Source organism: Protopterus annectens, chromosome 1.part0 (assembly GCF_019279795.1).
Source record: "Protopterus annectens isolate FY-2018-M chromosome 1.part0, PAN1.0, whole genome shotgun sequence".
NCBI classification, from domain to species: domain Eukaryota; kingdom Metazoa; phylum Chordata; order Ceratodontiformes; family Protopteridae; genus Protopterus; species Protopterus annectens.
The window spans coordinates 1388246977-1388269397 of NC_056725.1; the positions used below are offsets into that span (position 1 = coordinate 1388246977).

The following is a 22421-nucleotide window of genomic DNA, read 5'->3' on the forward strand; positions in this document are numbered from 1 at the left end:
GGAGGCAGTATATTTTCATTAATGCAAAGTGCAATTTATTTATATATGCATTTTTTGATATTTAGGTGTAAATATGGATATGTTCAAGCAATATTGAATTTTTTTACAGTAGTTTTATATAGAAGGTTTTTTTTATTATATCGTGTATATGGAATATGTATATGGAATGTATGTGAATTTTAAATTCAAAGTATTTGGCTGTTTATCCAATGAAAAATAGAGGCCAACTATTTAAACAACTTAGGGATGTGATGTAAAAGATTCTGATGAAGTTTCCTGTTTGGAAAAGAAAGCGCTAAATCGGTGTGTTTTTGTGCAATAAAGAATTTTTCTACTTGTGGATCTTGTCGTATTACTGGGTATACATACTGTGAGTGGTTGCCTTTATTAACTGCTTCGTGTGACCGGAACTGTTGTTTTCAGTTGAGTTATTTGGTTCGGTAGACATCCCGTGTGTTACAAGTTTACTATCCAAATACCCATTTTATTCTGAACTTTGGCCTGAAGTTGCTTCTCTTTTTTCTTCTTCTGTAAGATTCCCCTTATTCTGCAGTACTTTAATCTTGTTAAATACCTCTAAATAATTTTTGTTAAGTTTCCCCATATCGCTTCCACTTATTTCTAACATTTTTAAATTTCATTTTATTCCACTCACTAGCTATTCCTTCAGAAAAATGTCAATCTTCCCTAATAATTCTAGGACCCTTTCCAATACCCATTCATTCATTAAACTCCTGACAGACAAGTAGGAATGTGCCAGTGTCCTATTTTTACCCTGCATCTTTACAGTAATTTTAGTGGTGCATGATATGAGATCGTTGTTGGATATATTTAAAATGTTTTTTTCAATTAAATACACATGTTCTAGTCTAGTCCTGTTATTGTACCTTGGGGAATAATATGTAAATAGCCTTTACAATATAAACATGTTATTTTCACCTATTATACATGACAATTCTGAATGTGTACTTCGAAATTTTAGCTTATATAGGCATATTGTCTGGCGGCCTAATGTCTTATGCACCTGCTGCTTCTCAACTCCTTTTAAACATACATACCATTTTCAAGACATTTCAGAACCCCCCAATCCCTTTTAACTTAGAACAAATCCACACAAAACTATGTGCATTTCCAACAAATGAAGTTTACCCTTCCAAACAGAAGTAGTTGCCCCAACTTGACAGCCGTATCCACAAACATTACTTAATTACTTAATCTAAAATTAAGGCTACCCACCAACATCCAATATTCTAGTCATTGAAGACTCCATCGTGAGAGACACAGATGTCCCTCTCACCAGGGTAAGGAGAAAGTCTCGGTCATTTGCTTATTAGGGGCTAGGATCTGACACATTACCCACACACTCAGGACACTGGACCAAAATTACCAATATGACTCAGTCATAGTCCATGTGGGAGTAAATGACCCAAGACATACCTCCCCAGACTATATGAAGAGAGACATCATGGAGCTCTTGGAATGTGTCTCAGCCTGTTATAAACCTAGCACTGAGCAGCATTTTACTTTCTCCAAGGGTGATGCCGCAATACAAACAAAAGATGATAGACTTTAATAATTGGCTTATTTTCTGGTGTCATTCTAAGGGGGTGTGATATTTGTCAGCATGGAATGAGATGGTCAACAGACCACTAAACTTTGCCAGGGCTGGTCTGCACCTCTCTCATCTAGGCTTTCAAATATTAGCTAAACCATTCTTTCCCCCATAGTGCCTTTTTTAGGCAATGCCAGACTGAAAGTACTTCTGACATAGCAAATCAAAACCAAGAAAATCTAAAGGCATTATTGCTCAATGCTAGGAGTCTAAACAAAAAACTCCACTCCTAGAAGTTCTCTTCACCCTAGAGAATGCGGACATCTGTGCGGTCACTGAGACATTGTTTAAAGCCATGGAGAGCACATCAACAGTGCAAGGTCAGAATGCCTTCCACACATTTAAGTCAGCTACTTCACAGGCAGGGACTAAAGGTGGAGGTGTCTCTATTTACATCAAAAATAAATATACTTCAAGGCTGGTCAAACTGGACAATGCACTTGAGCTGCTCCATGTTCAAATCACCATAGGCAAAATCCAATACCACTTCCTTGCAAGCTATAGGTCCCCCTCCATGACCCAGGAAACCCATACCATGTATTTAAACTGATCAGAAATACTAACCATCCAACTCAATAGCATATTCATGGGTGACTAATTACCCCTCTATTAACTGAGAATCCTATACGACACCAAACGTACACATGCAGAGATTCCTGGATTTTGTAAACAAACTCCCTGGACAAGATAGTCAATACACCAACCAGGGGTGCAACCATACAGGATCTGGTCTTCACTAATATGAATGAATGCTGCACATCCCTTATGGTAATGCATTCCCTGGTAAGGTCAGACCACAAAATGGTCTCCTTTGAAGTAAAAAATAAAACCTGGACCCCAGCTAAACCTGGAATATTCAGGAACTATTCTAAGGCTAACCTCCTGCTATTAAGTGAGAATGTGACAAAATTTCAAGCCCCCATAAACATTGACAACACTTTTGCCTAGGCAGAAATGTTCACAGAAACCCTGTACAAGCAAGTTAATAGCTGCATAGAGGCAGCTGTACCCACCAGGAAGAATTACATAACTAACTCAGAAAAAAGCCACCCTGGTGGAATCACAAAATCAATAGGTTGTACAACAGGAAAAAGAAAATCATGGCAAAAATTAGGAGGTACAATGCTCAGCAAGATAAAAGCACACTCAAACTCCTCAGGGCAAATAAAGTCTAACAAAGCCAATATGAGTCAAGTTTGGCCTTCCATGCCAAGGACAACCACAAAGCATTCTTTAGCGATGTGCACAACCTCAGAGGCAGTACACAACTGTATGCAAAGCTCATTGTAATGGAGCCACCTATACTGAGTCATAAGATACAGCAAACCTCCTGGCTAATAAATTCAGCTCCAACTTTACTCCTCTCTCCCCTTCAACCTTCCCTCAAGAAAGATCATCAAATATAACTCCCCCTACTATCACTAGGGAACAGGTCTGTCTTGCCAATGTTCTCTCCAAGACCAATAATACTTCATCAATGGGCCCAAACAAAATCCCAGGATGCCTTATAAACATGAAACATGAGCTATCAGGGATTCTGGAATTACTATTTAACTGTAGCCTACAAACAGGCTTCGTGCCTCATGAATGGAAAAAGGCAACAGTCATCCCTCTGCACAAAGGTGAGCCATCTACAAACCATAGAAACTAAATACCCATAAGTCTCACTAGTCTTTTATGTAAAGACATGGAAAGAACTATCATGGAAATGATCAATAGGGATACAGTACACCTCCAGACACTGGACCCAGCCGAGTTCGGTTTTGTCAAGAGCAGATCATGCCTACTCAACCTGGTGGACTTCTTTGAGAAGGTCACCAAAGTTATGGATGAGGGAAAATCATTGGCATTGCCTACCTTGACCTGACCAAGGCATTTGACAATACCCCACTCGGGCATTGTTAAGAAACTCAAGAGGTTAGGTACAAACCTATATATCACCCGGTGGGAGAGCCAACTGGCTCACAGACAGGACCCAGGAGGTTAGAACTGGGGAGTCCACCTCTACAAAGTGGCCAGCCACAAGTGGAGTCCCTCAAGGATCAGTCCTTGGACCGTTCCTTTTGGCATTTACTTCTCAGAAGTCAAAGCCAATGTCACTGGTCTCTGGCTGACTAAATTTGCAGATGATTGCAAATTAGGAGCAGTTATTAAATCCCACACTGACACAAATGTTTTCCAGGAGGGGCTGGCACAAACAACTGGTGTCAGAGCCATGGACTAAAACTAAATGCCAAGAAATGTATAACAGTATCCTTTGGGAAGTCATCCATCCCTGGTAACTATCATATTGACAACATACCCCTTAGAGATGGACTCAGTAGTCAGGGACTTAGGGACATACAGTAATCTAGCCTTTGACCATCACGTGTCTACAGTGGTGAAGAAATCATTTTATGTTGCACAACGTATAAACATTCCACTGTATTCAGCATTCTTCAGACCTATCATTGAGTACAATGCCTCCTTTGGTATGTACCTAACCAGGCATATCCAACAATTGGAATGTCCACAGAAGTTCCTCACTAAACGAATACAGGGAGCAAGTAAAATGTCATATGCAGACTGCCTCAAGGCCCTGTCTCTGCATTGTCTCCTACAGGCTTTTGAGGAGAGATCTATGCCTTGCATACAGGGCCTTGTCATACCCCACTCTGATGGACCTCTTACATAGCCACAAAACAAACAGCACCAGAATTACCCATTCTAAAGACTTAAACCTTGCCTCGGATATAAAAAGGACCTGCTGGAAAGATAGGTATGCATCCCAGAGACTACCCAGTGTATGGAACAGGCTTCCCCTATCCATGTGAAGCAGAGTTCCTCCCTAACCTAATTCATGTGCAACTTGGACAACTGGATGAAAAAATGGAAATTCATCCCTGGTTTGGCACCTATGTCTCTAATGGACACAGGTAATCTGTAAATGGTTCATCCCCCAGGCCCATGCTTACACTTAACAAGGGTATCACAACTTGTCATAGATTTGGGATGCATGCATGGCTACAGTTAAAAAGGCCCTTGTGGTCATTAGCCTAGTAAACATCTATGAACCCTAAAAGCACACTGTTACAAGTCTGTGTTCTTCCTTACACCAATTACTAGAACTTAATTTCTCATTTCTATACTCCTCACAGAAGTGAAAAAAAACTTGGCACACTTTCAGTACACATGCACTTTTAACAAAAAGTGCACTGGCTAGCTTTAAAGAAACTAAATTGTGTACTGTTATATCAAATGCATTGAAGTACTAAGGCTGCTGGGAAGATGTGTCTCTTCGATGACCGCTTCAGTTCCGTCTTAAGCTATGAGGACCTTACCAGATAGTAATTATGTCTAAAACCCACACATCTCCTGTGACAGCTGTTCTAGCAGGGCAAAACTTGTAGAACCTCTGGCAATCCCACAACCTAATCAGGACTGTAGCCCATAAGAGGATGAAATCATCTCTTGGGTGACTTCACTAGCACTGCAGGACAAAACTTCATGAATACTAAAGGACTTTCCTCAGTGATTTTATCTTCTGGGTTGGCTGTTTCTGGTATAACAGTGTAAGGGGCAGAAGGATCATCACAAAGATCTTGTACCATTTAGAAATACTGCTTTCTCGTCAACAGTTCAAACACCAGATTCTAAGCAAATACCTGAATGAGGCATGCAGGATGGTCTCTCTCAGTCTCTCGAGTTGCAACAGAGTACTAGAATGATCCCAAAGACAGCCACCACAATCAGTGGAGATAAGACAGAGGGGGAAAACAGAAGTACACTGCCATGCTTTTCTTCTATATGACATACACACACATGCACTCACACCTACAAACAATTTGGAGTCTCCAATCCACCTAATGCATGCCTTTGGAATGTAACAGCAAAACGTGGCACCCAGAAAAATTCACAAAAACACAGGGAGGACATGCAGACTATGCACAGAAGACACCACAGCTGGAAACCAAATCAGAGAGCTTGTTTCTGTGAGGTAGCAACACTACCCATTCTGCTACTGTGTCACTTGATCTAGTTCTACCCCCCCCCCCAATCTGGGAAGCATCAGTGGTCACTGTAGCTACTGGTTGAGAGAGAGTGAATGGTCTGCCTAGGGTTACCTGTGTGGATTGAAGCTACCAGCATAGGTCCTTCTTGCAGCAGTATGTGATGAAGATCTTGTGGAACATGGGTAACTCCTGCAATGACCATTGGGTAAAGAATAGCCACTGTAGGATTCACATATGTAGACGTGGCAGAGGCACTAGTGTTACAACAGCCGCCACAGTGCCTAATACTCCAAGAACAAATTTTGCCTGTACTTTCTTCTTCAAGATCAAGATGGACATGATGGCGCAGTGTCTGTGCCCTCTCGTGAGGCAATTTTGCTACCATGGCGTTTGTGTTTAAGTCTGCTCCTATGAATGTAATACGCCGAGATGGCAACAAGGCAGATTTTGCGAAATTTATGGTAATGCCCAGCTCTGAGCATAGATGGATGGTGGTGTCTCTTGCTTTGGTTAGTAGATGCTCGGTAGTGGGGGTCAGGAGCCAGAGTCTAAGTACGGTAACACCCAGAATCCTAGATGCCTCAGGTGAGCCATGACTACTGCCATGCATTTGTTAAACACTCTGGGGGCTGTAGTGAGGCCAAAAGGCAGAGCTCTGAATTGGAATGGCTGGCTCCCAGCCAGAAGCGTAGATATCTCCTGGATCACCTGTCAATTTTTATATGGTAGTATGCATCCTGAAAATCGACTGAGCACACCCAATTGTCTTGTACCAGAAAAGGGAGTACAGACTGCAGTATCACCATCCAGAACTTTATTTTGATGGACTTGTTCAGCCTGTTGAGATCCAAGATGCGTCTCCAGTCCCCTGTTTTCTTTGGAACTAAAAATAACTTTGATTACGTTCTGGATTCGATTTGGTCTGTGGAGACTTCCTGGATGACTCTCTTAGCAACCTTTGTACCTCTAGGGTTGCTTGATCCATTTGACAGGGTGGAATGTCTGTGATTGATCTTGTTTGTGGGGGTAGGGTAGAAAAGGGTATGTTGTATCCCCTCAACATTATCAACTGTACCCATTTGACTTGAGTGATGTTCAGCCAGGCTTTTGGATAGTGATGTTCTGCCCCAGACTGCCTCCAGAGGTGGGCAGATGGGCCTCCTTTCAGGAGCGCTGAAAGGGTTTGCCAGAGAACGCATCTCTGTCGCCCTGATTTTGCAGACCCCCTCTGCTGTGCGGTCGGCATCTTCCATTATTTCCCCATCTGCCCCTGGGGGAAAGTCACCACGTGCGTCCGGGAAGCTCTTTGGGATTTATGGAACCACATTTTCCCACCCTTCTGGCCTTTGGGATAAGGCCTGGCAGGGACAGAAAAACGTACTCCCACAGCAGACAGAGTTTTACCTTCTTGTTTGCACCAGGTCAGTCTCTCTAACTTTTTGCTCGAACAAGGACGAGCCATCAAAAGGGGCAATTATGAAGGAAGACCTGAAGGGCTCAGCAAACTCACAAAGGTGCATCCAGGAATGCCTCCGCTGAGCTATTCCTGCGCCTGCTGCCCTACTCACTCCACTGGCTGCATAACAGATGAGCCGCATAGAGGAGTTGACTACAGAGCTTAAGGTAGCAAGCTGTGAGATCACCTTGTCTGACAACCCCCAGCTGTAGAACCTTGGAGGGTATTCTTCTAGCTCCTTCAGGAGATCCCTCTGAAGTCTGGTAAAATGAATTAAGTAGTTAAGTGACCTGTGAGTAAAGGCAACATACAAGAACGTACGCTTCCCATATCTGTCTATCGTCCGAGATTCCTTATTCAGTGGATGGACAGTAATAAATTTGTTGGGCCTCCTCGGGACAGGTTCCACAGATTCTGGGGAGCCCCACGCCTTTCGGATGGGGGTAGAATGCTTCCAGGTATACGAACACATCCTCAGAAGAGGTGAGGGTCTTCCAGCCACCTCTCTGCTTCAGGATCTCTAGGATGTCTGAAAATGAGACATCCTCAGAGGGTGACTGTGGGGACCCTTCTGAATCCTCTAAATCCGTATCCAAAGTGACAGACTCCTCAGAGGAGTCCAGATGTTTCCTCTTAAAAGTTCTGTTCTGAGGAACTTCTCCGGGGGGGGGGGGGGTCCTCCGAAGAGGTTTCAGAAGAGCGACTCACCCAATGGGGCGTCCTGGGGCATTGGTTCTCTACGCCTGGGAGGGATGGAGCAGAGGCAGATACTGGTTCTTTTGGGGGAAGAGTGCCTGGATCCGAGGTTGCAGTCGCCAGGGGTGACAGCACAGTCCTCATTACCTGGAAGGCACCAAGACCCGGGCCCAAGGGAGCCTCCGACTCCAAAGAGCTAGGAGACTTACCCAGTACCAAGGGGTGGGCTCCGAGGCCGATGTGGGTGTTTAACTTACCTGTGCCAATGCCTAGAGAGGTAGAATCGGATCTGACAAGGGTTCACTCTGACTCTCCTCCCTGGACCCAGCAGGGGAGCATTGGCTCCCAGACCCTTCAACAGAAGAGGGTACTGAAGAGGTTGGAACAGAAGTCGGGGCAGAAAACCCAGGGGTGAGTCTCAGACCTCATGGTTCCAGCACAAACACATCCAAACACTCCGGCTCTGAAACCACTCTGGTCGGAGGAGGAAAAGAAGAAGGGGCAGTAGAGGATGTCAGTTCCACTTCCTTATGGGCTGGACTCAAAAGGATCGTGGCCCGAGCCGGAGTCCGAAGCAACCTCGACCACCTTCTCCACATCATCAGACATGCTCTGGAGGAGTGGGAGGACGGGGTCAAGGATGTTACACTACCAGTCACCGACTGTAAAAGAGGTGACTGAGGAAACCGGATCCAAGGCTGGGGACCGGCTCAGTCTATGGCTCCTAGTCTGTTCCGACAAAACTGGTGGAACCGAAGGAGTAGTCTTTTTGGGCCCGAAATCCTTCGGGTCCGAAGTCATGTCCTTCGATAGCTTTTTTGCAGGCTCAGAAGCAGGAGCCAAGGAAGCTCTTTTTGTGGATTTGTCAGACTTTGGGGACTGGGATGCTTTGGAGGTCTGGTTACCTTCTAATGCCTCAGCAAAAAGACCTTTCAGCAATCCCTTAATGTTTATTCTTACGTTCCAGCAGGACCCTAGAGCTAAAGCCATGGCATATGGAGCAGAAACCTTGGAGGTGTACCGCACCTAGACAATAGACACAACTAGTGTCTCCGTTCAGTTAAAGGCATTTTGTGTGTACAGGAGTCACACTTCTTGAAGCCAGACTGTTTCAGTTCTCTAGCTTCCTTGGACATAGTGGAAAAACAACCAGAACAACAACACTGTCCAGGAAAAACTATATTAAAGATAACAATAATAATACTAGCAAACGAACCATTCAACTATTAACCACACAATAACAAGTAAATACAAAAAACTGCTCTTTTTTGTTTTTTTAAACAGATACACAGGGAAAAAGGGACTAGAGGAAAGGTCTCAAACGATGAACTCCTCTAGCCAGAGGAGACGTCTCCAAGTAAAATGAGAAAACCTCTTAGAAGGGAAGGAAGTAGCAAAAAAGGGAAAGCCCTCTAATTTAAATGGGCTAAAACAAAAAAAGAAAGATGGACCCTCTAACTTAAATGGGTTCATTAGGATAAATTATAGCTTTAGAGATGGGATAGCGGGTTGTAGGCCTAACGAAAGTGACGGCCAGTCACAACAGAATGCAACAAGCGAAAACGTGGGGAATTACCACAGACTAAAATTTAATATACTTCAAATAACAAGACAAGCTTTTTAAGGTTTACCTTTGAAAGCTTGAAACGCACCTAACAACAGTTGTGCGAAGTATGTTTTTAATATAACCGAAAAGAAATGCATCGAATGTGCAATGAGCTAATGCACATTGACATTCGCTCATTGCAGATTCGGCATTTTGGGTGCGGAGTGCACTATAGTGGGGATCGGGGAAGTGGCCACTTTCCCCACTGTAGTGCGACCTCAGAGTTAGAATCAAAGTGGGGGGGGGGTGTAATTTGAAAACAAGCGAATCTGCTTTTCAATTTGCTGATTTTCGAACTTTGTTTCAGTTCGGAATGAATGTTTTCGTCATTTCGGTTCGCACAAAGGGCTGTTCGGCAGGTTGATTTTCAAACTTTCAAAGGTAAACCTTTTTTTAAGCTAAATATTATAAAATATTATGAAATAATAGAATATAATGTGAAAAACAATTTTTCACTTAGCTTGAGCCTAGTGAGAAGCACCCAATCTAATTTGGCGGCAAACTTGATCTTGGTAGGCTTCCCTAAGCATTATGGGAAAAGGTATAGCCTCGAGCCAGTGGAAGCTCTCGAGCTTTAGTAAAAAAAAAAAAAAAAAATAGTCGGAACTAATGCTCAGTTCCGAACCCAACCAGCATGAATGAAGGCGAGATGGGACAACATAACATCATCTCTTCAATCTATTAGACAGTAAGATATTTCCTTAGTAGCTTCATTTGCCTTCAAAAGATATTTGACGGGATTACTTAATGTGAAGTAGAAGAAATGTCCTGAGAGGCAGACAACTGCTGCCCCCACAGGGGGTGGGGTTTGCAACTGCAAACTCCTTATTTTGTAGCAAGATGTTTTTTGGTAGGACTGCCAGTGTCCTTTCAGCCTAAACACAGCCTTCTTCCTCCAATGGGTAGTGAGATAAAGCTGATTTTTTTCCCCTCAGCCAACTGGCCCATTTTTCTCTCTCCACTGTGTGGGGGGGGGGGGGGTTGACAGCTGAGCAAGAGGGGCCAGTATCAAGGCAGCCCATCAGGAGTGCTCCTTTGAGCTCTAACCATATCACATGACCACTGACACATTCCAAGATTCAGTTTACAGTGAGCACCAGCAACATTTTGTCAATTTTGCAAGTAATATATAACCTCTCAACAATGCCCTGGACACCTAGGAGCCAGCACTCTCCTTTCCGGGCTCCAGTCACACCTAAGACATGGCTCTATCACCTGCCTCCCTGCCCTAAAGAAAGGTGAGCAAGCCATAGCATGTCATTATTGCCTTCCCCCTGCCAACTCAAACAGGTGTCAGAGTCAAAAATCTAACTAGGATTGTCTGGGTCTTACTCTGGGCTTTATGTCTCTGCCTCAAAGGAGCTTACTGGTGGACAAGATGAACTTTTTTCCCCCCTTACATTTTGTGCTGAAGCATAGATTCTGCAGGAAAGCAAAATCATAAAACAATTTCTTCTATCACAGGAAACATAATGCATCGATCACAATTATCTTGTCATGGTGTACTGAACAGCAAATCAAGAGGATGGCATTCTATTGCCTGGCAAATAGGTTCTCCTCTGAAATGCCCCATTCCCAGATAAGAATTCTCAGACAAGAATGCCAATTCCTCACCTCCAAAACAAAAGTGAAACAGCAGCTCAGAATCGGCCATCACAATACCAGTACGTGAACACATTTGTGGCTCACTGCCTTATTGCCTTATGTGCATCTTACCGTATAAAGATGGAATGATCATGCACCAACTTGCTCCATTGGGTATCACACAAGACTTGATGATGCACCAGTAATATTCTCCCTCCAACTAATTCTTGACAAGGAAAATTGCCTAATGCTCCAAGTTGTTCATGAAACACACCCTCTTCCACCAGGAGATGAAATGAGACAGGTTAACCATCAAATAAGCATTTTCTGCAGAACTGCAGGAAGTGAAGACTAACCTTAAAACTGTGGGGAACTACAGACCGTTACAAAGCCCAGCTACAAAAAGAGTCATCAAACAACAAAATAATATGTGGGTGGTGTAACACTGCAGTAAACTGTAATTCTCAGTCCAGCACTAAACCTGCATTTTTGAGAATACTAAAGCCATCACCAAGCCCAGAAGATGCTGAAGAGTCATAGGGGTCATAGAGCTGGGAACCTTCAGTGCATTCTCTCCAAGCCTGTCTGAAGCATAACCTCTGGGGGTCTTCTACATGGACAGGAAGTATACATTGGAGTTTTCCAACTCTGCGCCTATGAAAGAAAACTTCTGAAATGGAATAAAGAATTTCAGAGACAGCAAATATGGAAGTACCATCGTCAGGGACACTGGCTGAAAAACCTCTCAATAAAGCTGCCAGGAGCCAGTTTATCAGATAAGGGAACATGCATGTTGTTTCCTTTTTTTTCTGTAAATACATAAATACAAAAACTAGCACCCTAACAGATATCTTGACTTTTCTTCACTCTTTAATAATGTTTTGCAAAGGCTGGAGCTGTGTAAAGAATCTCCTGCCAATCTACACTACAAAACACAGTGAACATTTTCACAGTGGCAAATAAAGTCAGGAGCTTTTACCTGCTATGTCTTTGGATGCCTTTGACAAAATTCCTGCCCCAGTAGTAATGTTTCATGTTATTCAATTCTACCAAATAAAATACTTCAATACCATAACAGTTTTAAGAATCAAACATGGAAATTTTACCAAGAACATCTGTATTATAATCTGAAATGTGCAAGTGGCAGCAAGGAACCACTGGCTCAAGGGTTAGACCGTCTCTGTGGAGGCATGCAAAGTGGAGGTAGATCTGCCCCAAATACAGAAAGTTCAGGGAATAAATGAAGAATATATAAAATCCAAAAAGCTCTGAGAAAGAACTCTATTACTAGTTCAGACCATTCCCAAAACTTGAGAAAATTGATTCATCACAGACAAAATGGCACAATAATAAAAATTCAGAGTGATGTTTCCTTCTGCTCTAAATAGTCTTGCTTCTTATCAGCTGGTATGTTTTTTAGGCAATGAATTTAAGTGCTAGGAGTTCTTAGACAAGGAGTCACATTACATGGTATGATACATTAAAGCAATGCAGCTTGTACTCTGGATTAACAAGTTTCTTCAAATGTTTACTTTTCAAACTGGAAAAAGGGGGAAAGAAAAACACAAACAAACCTGAAGTCAGGGTGTGGAGCAACAGTAGGAGTTGCGCCATCAATCATTCCTCTCTCACTAACTGCAAGAACTCCTCCAGGTTCAAGAAGAGCATTCAAGCGATCCAAGACTGATGAACTAAAGAAGAAATTTAGAGTCACAGAGGATTAACATCCTTTAACAGTGGTCCATAAGCAATGCATTGGTACTCATTTTACAACTCAATGAAAACAACTGAAGTGCAGCACTTGAACAAGACCTTTTTGCAACAGTCTGCAAAGCAACTAATTAAAAAACTCATTCAACTGAAACTACCCTTGACGTTATATCAGGTACTGATGTTGGTACAAGTGCAATTTCTCTCAACATTTTCCCACAAATAAAGATTTTAAGTGTAGCAGAAGAATTCTGAAAACAACAGTGACACCAACATTATGTAGTTTTCATCCCTAACAACTTTTGCATACATGCTGGTTCTACAGATTTCCCAATGCCCATCAATAATCTTTTATCCATTATCATTTTGCCACATGCCAGACAACCATCAAGCCTTTTCCCATCAGGAAAAGTCCATTTGTTCCCCTATATGACGGATGTATCCAGTACCACACAAGGAGACTGAAGAGTTTCCCAGTAAAGCCATCATAAAATAGAGCAGCTGTGAAGGTTTACTGGGGAATCCCAACAAGAAATGGCACTTCTATGGTACCAACCTCACCCCTGGTCAGGGAAACAAGCTAGATGCATCATCACAGGGACCTACTATGCTTTCAACTCAGGAGTGTGTGCCACCTGCCAGTGAAGGTTACTGCCAAAGTGATGGACCGGTGAAACAAAGCTCATCCTAGGACACTCAACACTGCCCATTCGACCTTTAAGGGATATGGCGTGCATTCATGCATCCTGTTCCACACCTCCCTCCCCAAGATGTGCCTGTTCGTCCACCCTTGCCTGTAACATCAAGCACCTGAGCCTCAAGTTGAAATTGGATTGCCTGGGCCATAGTCAATGCTTTATCACAGCACATTGTCAATGTAGACTTATGATGACACCTAAAGTAACTCCGGATCTAGAGTTACCTGATCCAGCAGTTTCACTTTTTCTGGAACCTCATACCACTAGAGAGAGACTTTCAGCTTAATGCCTTCAGTAATTTTTTACTAGTAGAACTTTTGCATCAGATGGATGGTAAAGAATTTTAGTTGCTTCAGGTCAGCACTGCTAGTAGTTGGAGGTAGTAATGAGAATTACTTAGCTTTGTAGGCAGTAAAATGGAGCAACTGAGGAAGACTTTTTTAGAAAGGGAGAGTAAGTTTGAATAAAATGAAAACAGGTTGGATTTAGTATGAGAGTTGGTTGAAAAGTAGGCTATGAGAGAATGAAATTAAAGAGGCTGTGTGAAGAAACAGGACCAATGGTTTATTAGGTGATTTTTAGTAGCAGTCAAATTGTTTTGGGTTGGTATGAGTCCTAATATCTAGAGGAAGTTTATTCCAGGTGATGAAGGGGTGGTAGCCATATAATTTGCATTCGAAAGTGGTTTTGGGTTTCTAGATCTAGAGAAGATTTTGGTTACAGCTTCGTAGTTGTCTAGTGGAAGAACAGAGGGAGATACAGTTGGGCAGTAGGAAGGCTGGTATAGGATAGAGTGAATGATTTGGAGCTGAAGGAGTTGAAGTTGGTGGGGTAGTTCTAACCAGTTTAGAAGTTTTAACCAGGTACAGTGATGGGATTTGTAGGTTTGTTAGGCAGAAAATCTAGACACTTTATTGGAGGTAGTTTCAAGTTTAGCAAGGAGGGTGGAGTTGAGGTTAGTAAGAATCTGTGAGCCATACATTAGACTGGGTAGGAGGAAAGGATTTTTTTATCTACAGAGCAGTCCTAGTTTCTGGGGAATCTTTTAGATGCAGTTGTGAACATGTATGTCAAATTTAAGTGGTAATCTATGGCAATTCCTAGTAGTCTGATGTTGGGTTCAACTTGAATAGGAGTGTTATTAAGGGATAGAACGGTAAATGAAAGTTTGATTTTGGCAAAGTGTTTTGGGAGGGAGAGTAACAGTTTTTTTTTTAGGGTTGAGTACGAGCTATTTATCAGTGAGCCAGGATTCAACTGAGTTGCAAGAATTCTGGGTAGCAGCAAGGAGCTCAGAGGGTGAGTTGGCAACAGTAGTAACAGTAAAGTCATTGGGCATACTGTACTAGAGATGACCGAGGACAGGAAGTTTAGAGTAGGTTAGTGATGATGTTAAAGAGTAGTGGTCTTAAGACTGATCCTTGGGGTACACCCGTTTTGACTGGGAGGGGAGAGAGCAGATGGCCGTTTAGCAGATTGGGATCTGTCCGAGAGATATCTTGAGAACCACTTTACAGTATCTGAGGAGAAGTTAAGGTTATGCATCTTGTTCAGTAGAGGAGGTTGGGAAACCATGTCAAAAGCTTTTGACATGTCCAAGAATAGGCAGAAAATCAATTTGTGGTCATCCCTGGCAAGAGAGACTAAAGGATAAGAGTGCAGAGATAGTATTATGTTTGGGTCCGAAACCATGTTGAGTAAGTGTTAAGAGATTTTCCTGAGTTAGATATTGCATAACTTGTTTATGTATACACTTCTCAAGCACTTTTGAAAGAGGAGGCAGGATGGCAATGGGTCGAAAGTTTGAAATATCAGAGCAGTTACCCCCTTTATGTATTAGAAGAGTGTGGAATTGTTTCCATATGGATGGGACTTTTGCCTCAAGAATGGAGCGATTAATAAGGATAGATACTGGTAGGGCAAGAGAGTCTGCTGCTAGATGGAGAAAGGTAGGAGGAATTTGTCAGTAGATGCGGAGCAGGGTTTTAAGTTAGAGAGTAAAGTTTTGATATAGCTAGTAGGTACAAGGTTAGAGGGAGAAGGTAGTAGATGGATGTGTAGTGGTTCCTGTGGAGTGACAGGTAGGGGTTGAAGTTAAGTTAGGTTTTAGGAGCTTAGATATGGAGTCAAAGTAGGAATTAAACCATTCAAACAAACAGTAGAAATTTCTGTTGGTGATCTATCAGGGAAGGATTTGGGGGACTGGGGTTACCAGGATGTAGTATTTGATTAATGGAATTCCAGAATTTTTGAGTTAGATTTTAGGGCAGTAGGGGAGTTGTAGTAAAAATCTTTTTTATCTTTGTGTTTTGTTAGTTAAGTTTCTGACTTCTCTGTATTTTTGGTAGGTCAGCAGGGAGTTTTGTTTGGGACCATATTTTCCATAGTTTGTCTCTGCTTTTCATTAGGAAGAGTGTCGTTTTTGATAGCCATGGGGATATATTTGATTTAATACGAATGGCACGGATAGGTGCGAGGGAGTCTAGTATACTGAGGAAAGTTGAGATGAACTGAAGGACTACTTCATCAAGAGGAAGACTGTTAAGAAAATTCCTGTTAATATTAGAGAGAAGGACATTGAAAGTTTCAACATTGACGTTAGAGAGTTTATGACCGGTAATAGATCTGGGTGGTTTGGAGAAGTGGGGAGAAAACCTAGTTACTTTTATAGGTGCGTGGTCACTTAGGGTGTCGGGTAGGGTTTGGGGGTTATATTTTAATGGTTGAGATACGAGTACCCAATCAATAAGGCTACTTGTGGTATGAGTATTACTTGATTGAGTTGGATGTGTGATAAGCTGAGAGAAGCCACATAAGTTATTATTATTTTTAGAAAAAAGGTTAGTAAGAGTTAACCAGTTAATATTCACATCCCCTAGAAGGATGGTTTCGTTGGGAATACGTGCAAAATAAGAGTATATTTTTAAGCAGAAGTATGTTGTCGCCTGGAGGGATATAAATGGTGGCAACTGGTATGGCGGTATGGTCATTGATTTTGAGGTTTGCTGCAAGAACTTCTGCAGGAGAAAAGAATGGGATTGGTTTTGTTAGATTAGTGAGGGTGAGATGATTGGCATACAGTTTCGGTACACCACCACCTTTTTTGTCTAAGTGATCTAAACGGAGTAAGTTGTGTCCAGGGGAAAGGATGTCTTTGTCTGGGGTATGGAGTTTTAGCCAGGTTTCAGTGAGAGAAAGATCATCAGGGGTGGGGTAGGTTATCCAGACATGAAGTTTAGTAACTTTGTTTAAACTACCCCGTGTATCAATAGAGTAGAAGGAAATTTGTTTGCTTGGAGATGATGATTTTGTGGTGAGAGAGGGGGTGGGAATTGGTCCAGGATTAGGATGGATGTCACCTGACGTGAGCAGGATAGTTGTTAGGTGACAGAATTTTACGGATGGAGTAAGGAAGGAGAGGTATTTTGACTTGGCTTTGGAAGCAAAAAGGTGTGTAGGAGGGATTTTGATTTTTAGGAAAGGAGTGCTCATGGGAAGGATGGATGAAGAGATCGTAACAGAGTGGTGAGGTGAAGTAAGGGAGTTAGCAAAGGGGTAGGCAGGAGTGTTGTGGAAGGGGGGTAGATGAGTGGTAAGTGCTTATAAAGTGCAATTGTGTAGGATTCAGTATCCGTAACTGTACTGTCCATCTGCATGGGTGTCATGAAGTTCACCACTTCTGTCTTAAGAAGCATGAAGTTGGCTTTGGACACACCTCTGCCTTTGGTGTTCCGGTCCAGGTTACATGGCCGAAAAGTGTGGTATGAGTTATAGACTGGTAGTGCAGGGGTGCTCTCTGGAGCCTTGAACCAGGTCTCAGTCACTGCACAGATATCGATGTTCTCCATTTTAAGGAGTGCCTCGAGTGAGTGCATTTTGAGATTTAGACTTCTAGCATTGAGTAGCATCACCCTCAGTTTTTGCTTGCCTGTTCCTGTTATGGTGGTGAATTTGTCATTTGAACCTTGCTAAAAAAGGCACTATAGGGGCGGCAAGAACCTTAGCCAGTATCCGGAATCCCAGGGGTGACAGGTGCAGGCCATCTCTGGCAAACATTGCGGTCCGTCGACCATGTCATCCCAGGCAGATACTGGATCCCTTTAGAATGGCACCAGAAGCTTAGCCAATTGTTGAAGTCAATCATTTTGTCCTTGTACTGCGGCATCATTTTGGGTGATGGCAGAATGCTACTCAGGGCTAGGGTCATACCTGCCTGGGCTACAAGATCGGACAGCTCTTCCATGTCTCTTTTCATGTAGTCCAGGGAGGTACGTCTCAGGTCGTTCACACCAACATGGACAATGACAGTCATATTTGTACTTGCTGTGGAGTGACCTGAGTGCATGGGTTATGTGGCAGATTCTGGCACCCGACAGGCAGCTGACAGTAACCTTCTCCTTATTTAGCCTGGTGAGTGGGACATCAGTGTGCCTGACTATAGTCACCTATGACTAATGTGTTGGGATTACTTCCTATTGAGTCATTTCCTCCAGTATCATTAACATAAATAAAAAATAAAATATATTTATAGATGATCATTTAACCCCAGTAAAAAAAGACCACCTAATTTAACAATCCAATATTTTTCTTTAGTATTAAGAATAGAAAGCCAGCCTAATTTATTAGAACTGTCACCTTGGATGTTATCTATCACAGTGAAGCGAAACTGGGCAGTGGTGTGTATAGTACTGTGTCTGTATAGGACATGAGTTAACTGTTTGTTACGGATGTCGCTATAATGTTCAGACATCCGAATACGTAGAGGTCGGGATGTTTGTCCAATGTAGAATGCTGAGCAGGTGCAGATAGCTAAATATACCACCCAATCAGATCCACAATTCCCAAAACATTGCATGTCATAAACTAGTCCTGAATTTTTGCTTGTAAATTGTTTAGATTTGTATATATGCTTGCAAAAGGTGCAGTGGCCACAAGGAAAGCCCAAATGTTTGCCCCCTGTAATGGTGAGTTGATGGTGCATTAGATGTCCACTACCATGCTTTTTGAAATGTGCAAAATGTGATCCCAATGTTTTGCCTCTATGACACGTGAATTGACATTGGTTATGTACTTGGACTCTTAGCGTTAGCATAGAAAAATTAATTCTATTTTTGTCTGTGTGTAAGTGCCATCCTTAGTTAAATATTCCCTTAATCCCCATAGTCTCAGGTAAGAATTGGGCGACAGAACAGATATCCATATATTTGGAGAAAACATTAAGACCATTAGTAGACAAGAATGTAACTATTTTAAGGGATACCAAACAGTTCTTAAACCAATTATATGAGTTTTTGAAAAGTACTAACTTAAATCTGGATAATGTGAAGTTGGTTATGTTGGATGCTCGTTTTCTTTTCACATCACTTCCCAATTACTTGGGGGCTGATATGTTAAGGGAATATTTAACTAAGGATGGCACTTGCATACAAAAATAGAATTAATATGTCTATTGACGGAGCAGGTGCTCATAAAACAATGTTATGTTATATGACCACGTTTTGTTTTTACAAAAAGAAGGGGTGGCCATGGACACGTCATGCTGACAGCTATGCAAATTTAGTCATGACCTTATGGGAGAATAACAGTATAAGTAATGGCACTTGGAACCAGATAATATTCTACAAGCGTTTCGCAGATGACCTTTTTTGTTATGGGATGGTAGCGAGAAAGAACTTGACAGGTTTTACCATAATGCTAACACCAATACATCCCTTCTTACCTTTGAAATGAAGGTTTCAAATAAGGAAGTGGAGTTTTTAGATGTGAAGGTGCTTAAGACAAAAGAGGGCCAAATAACTACTAAGTTATATTGTAAGGAGTGTCACAGAAATACCATTTTGCATCGAGAGAGCATGCACACTAGACAAATTTTTAAAAATGTTGTAAAAGGGCAAACATTGAGAGCATCTAGGTTAACAGCAAGGGACAAGGACTTTGACCAAGAGATCACTGACCTGAGACAAAGATTTAGAGAGAGGGGTTACACAGACCACATTACAAGTGACATAACAGATGAGTGCCGAGTTAAGAGACACTACTGGGAAGCCCTACTTTTCTGATAATAGGAATACAACAACTATGAACCCTACAGTAAAAAAAAGTCCTGAGAGTACCTACCCAATATTCAAGTAATATGTCCCTAATAACAGGAGTCATTAGGAAGCACTGGCCCATTTTGACACATGATCCTAACATAAGGGAGACAGGAGAAAAAACAAATTTCTCCTTTAAAAATAATAAGTCTCTGAAGAGACACTTATGTTATCCCATAGAAGCCAAAGAAACATCAGACAGAAATGTTACTACCAAAAAGGGCACATTACCATGCACTAGATGTAATTAGTGCACATACATCGATCCTAGTAATAATTTCATGCACCCTGACACAGGTAGAGAATATGTGTTTAATGTTCAAACTACCTGTAATAGTAAGAACATAGTATATATATATATATATATATATATATATATATATATATATATATATATATATATATAAAAGCTAACAGGGAATTGAGGTTCAGAATACGAGAACATTTATTATATATTAGGAACCAGAATGTGACAAATGCATTGGTTAAACATGTGCAAAGTAAGGGGCCAGAGCATACATTTAGCTTCCAAGTGATAGAATCAATAAGAGAAAATGATAGGGGGGGGGGGGGGCATAAACAGAACTGAGACTTCTGAGACACAATGGATTATTAGACAAAGCAGATAGGGGTCAGGGGCTAACCGATAGAATCCCCCTTAAGCCTGTCTTGCGGAATAGGCCTTTAATTTCATCATACAAAAGTAATTTGGAACAGTTATATAAAAAATACCTAAGCACCCTTCTGGTTAGGTGCAGAAAGAGAGAAATGGTTGTATGCATTTGTTTTAGATTTTTATTTTTCTATGAATGCACTGGTCAAAAAGTATGCATAAATGAGTTTTAGAAGTGCTTTTTATGAGTTTTTATTGCGTCTTTACAGTCATACACATGGTTATTTGTTATATATGCATTTCTTATATATGTTTTATAGCAGTTTAGTTAGGTGCAGAAAGAGAGAAATGTTTGTATGTATTTGTTTTATATCTTTATCTTTGTATGAATGCACTGGTCTAAAAGTATGCATACATGAGTTTTAGAAGTGTTTTTTATGAGTTTTTATTGCGTCTTTACACTCTTACACATTTCTTATATATGCATTTCTTATATATGTTTTTATAGAAGTTTGAGCTTGTGCACCCTATGCATAGCTTTGATAAAAGGTTTTCATGGGTTATTAACAAGTTTATTTAACTGAATCAATTAAGTTAATGGGCCGATTCAAATTTCTGTATAAAGTATAGAGTACTGTGATGCATGGTTGTAAAAGGTCTGATGAAGTGTGAGCAGCACCACGAAAGCGCTTACCTACAATAAATAATTTTTCATCTTTTGACATAGAACTCTATTTCTTGTCAAACAGTAGTGACTTCTTTTGCTGAGGTTTGGATCGCTGGCTGTTTTTCTGTGGTTTACAAATAATTTTGGAAGTTACTGGCAATTTGTTTACACTAACTGTGACCTAAAGGAACTGTTCATATTTTTTTATTTATGTTAATTAATGATACTGGAGGAAATGACTCAATAGGAAGTGATATTCTAACTACTATATATGTACTTTGGTGTCATAGCATGTTTATTCAATGAGGAAGGGAAAAGTGCCGAAACCAGTAAGATGCTTTGTAACTAAACTATTTATCCTACAACACTTTGGTGCTGGCTTTTTTGTTTGTACTTGGACTCTTTTGGCTGTTTGCACCTGTTGTACTTGCGAAGGTTTCTGTCTTTGTACTGAGGAGGACCCAAATGTCATGGTTACTGACCTGTGCTCTTCTTTGAGAAGTAGCAAATTTCCATCTTTCAATACTAATGTGTGAGGATGAATCCCTGTCATACGTAGCAGTTAATGTACTTTTTCCAGAGAAACTACATGCAGTGCTGATGTCGATCTTGGATGGTGATATCAGCCACAAGGAAACAAAAATGCTGCTCAGATTTCCTGCTATGTTTTTTTATCTTGTCTAGGGAATATCTGAGCTGTCTATGTAAATTCAAGGTATGATGAAACTTCTCACTAGGATTCTGTGGAGAAGAGAAAAAAGGAAGATGAATGGACTGATTCAAGCACAAATCATTAACCACTTTGTGCATAAAATAAGGTTTAGTATGAAGAGACAACTTGTCCTTGTGAAAAAACAAGGAAGGTAGATCTGCCATGACTTCTTGAAATTAAGAAACCCTCATGTCAGAAGTAAGAACCAACAACAATAAAGTCTTACATGTAAAAAGTTATAGGGAAGAGGGAACAGTGGGTTCAGTAGGGGACCAAGTCAATTTCACAAGAACAAAATTAAGGTCCCAAGGAGGAGGAACAGGCTTTCTTGGAGGATGAATATAAAAGGATGCCTTTCAGGAACTATTTGACTTCAAAACTAATAGCCATAGGATTCAGAGGCAGACAAGTGAAAATGACTGACAGATGAAATTTAACAGATGAATAGGCCAAGCCAGAGTTGAGCAACTTACACAAATAAGAAAGGACCATAGGTATACTCAAAGTAAAAGGGTCCAGGTTATTTGACACACTAAACAGAAAATCTTTTCCATTTAGTCACATGTGATTTTATAGTAGTGCGTTTCCTGGCCTCTTGCAAAACCTGAAACAAGTTCTTAGAAAATTGGGGTCTAAGAGAAATTAAACCTCTTTCACCCAGTGTCAACTGATGGATGAGCAAGTGAGGGTGAATGAGAGGTCCCTTGTCTTGCGTGAGAAGATGCATCCTTGCAAGGTAAGCTTATGATGATTGCCACTATCCAAATGAAATAAATTTGGGAGGGGGATCAGTGCTGTCTGGGCCAAAAAGGAGTCACCAGCAAGATTCTGGGCCTGTCCCACATGATCTTGTGCAGGACCTTTTGTAGGACAGGAAGAGTGGGATAGGTATGCAGAAACATTCCCTTCCACGAAAAAAGCATGGCATCTGCTTTTCAAGCCAGAGGACTTGGCACTCGAACAGGACAGGGGAAGTTGTCTGT

At 41.5% G+C, this 22421-nt stretch overlaps 1 protein-coding gene across 1 annotated transcript in view; it reads right to left on the reverse strand.

The window, feature by feature from the left end:
• The window catches only part of MDN1 (midasin AAA ATPase 1), a 3484183-nt gene that overhangs the window by 1664755 nt on the left and 1797007 nt on the right, over nucleotides 1-22421 (reverse strand). Inside the window, exon 45 of the mRNA XM_044071809.1 lies at nucleotides 12521-12637. Coding sequence (XP_043927744.1) covers nucleotides 12521-12637 — 117 coding nt within the window. The remainder of the gene's footprint in view (nucleotides 1-12520; nucleotides 12638-22421) is intronic.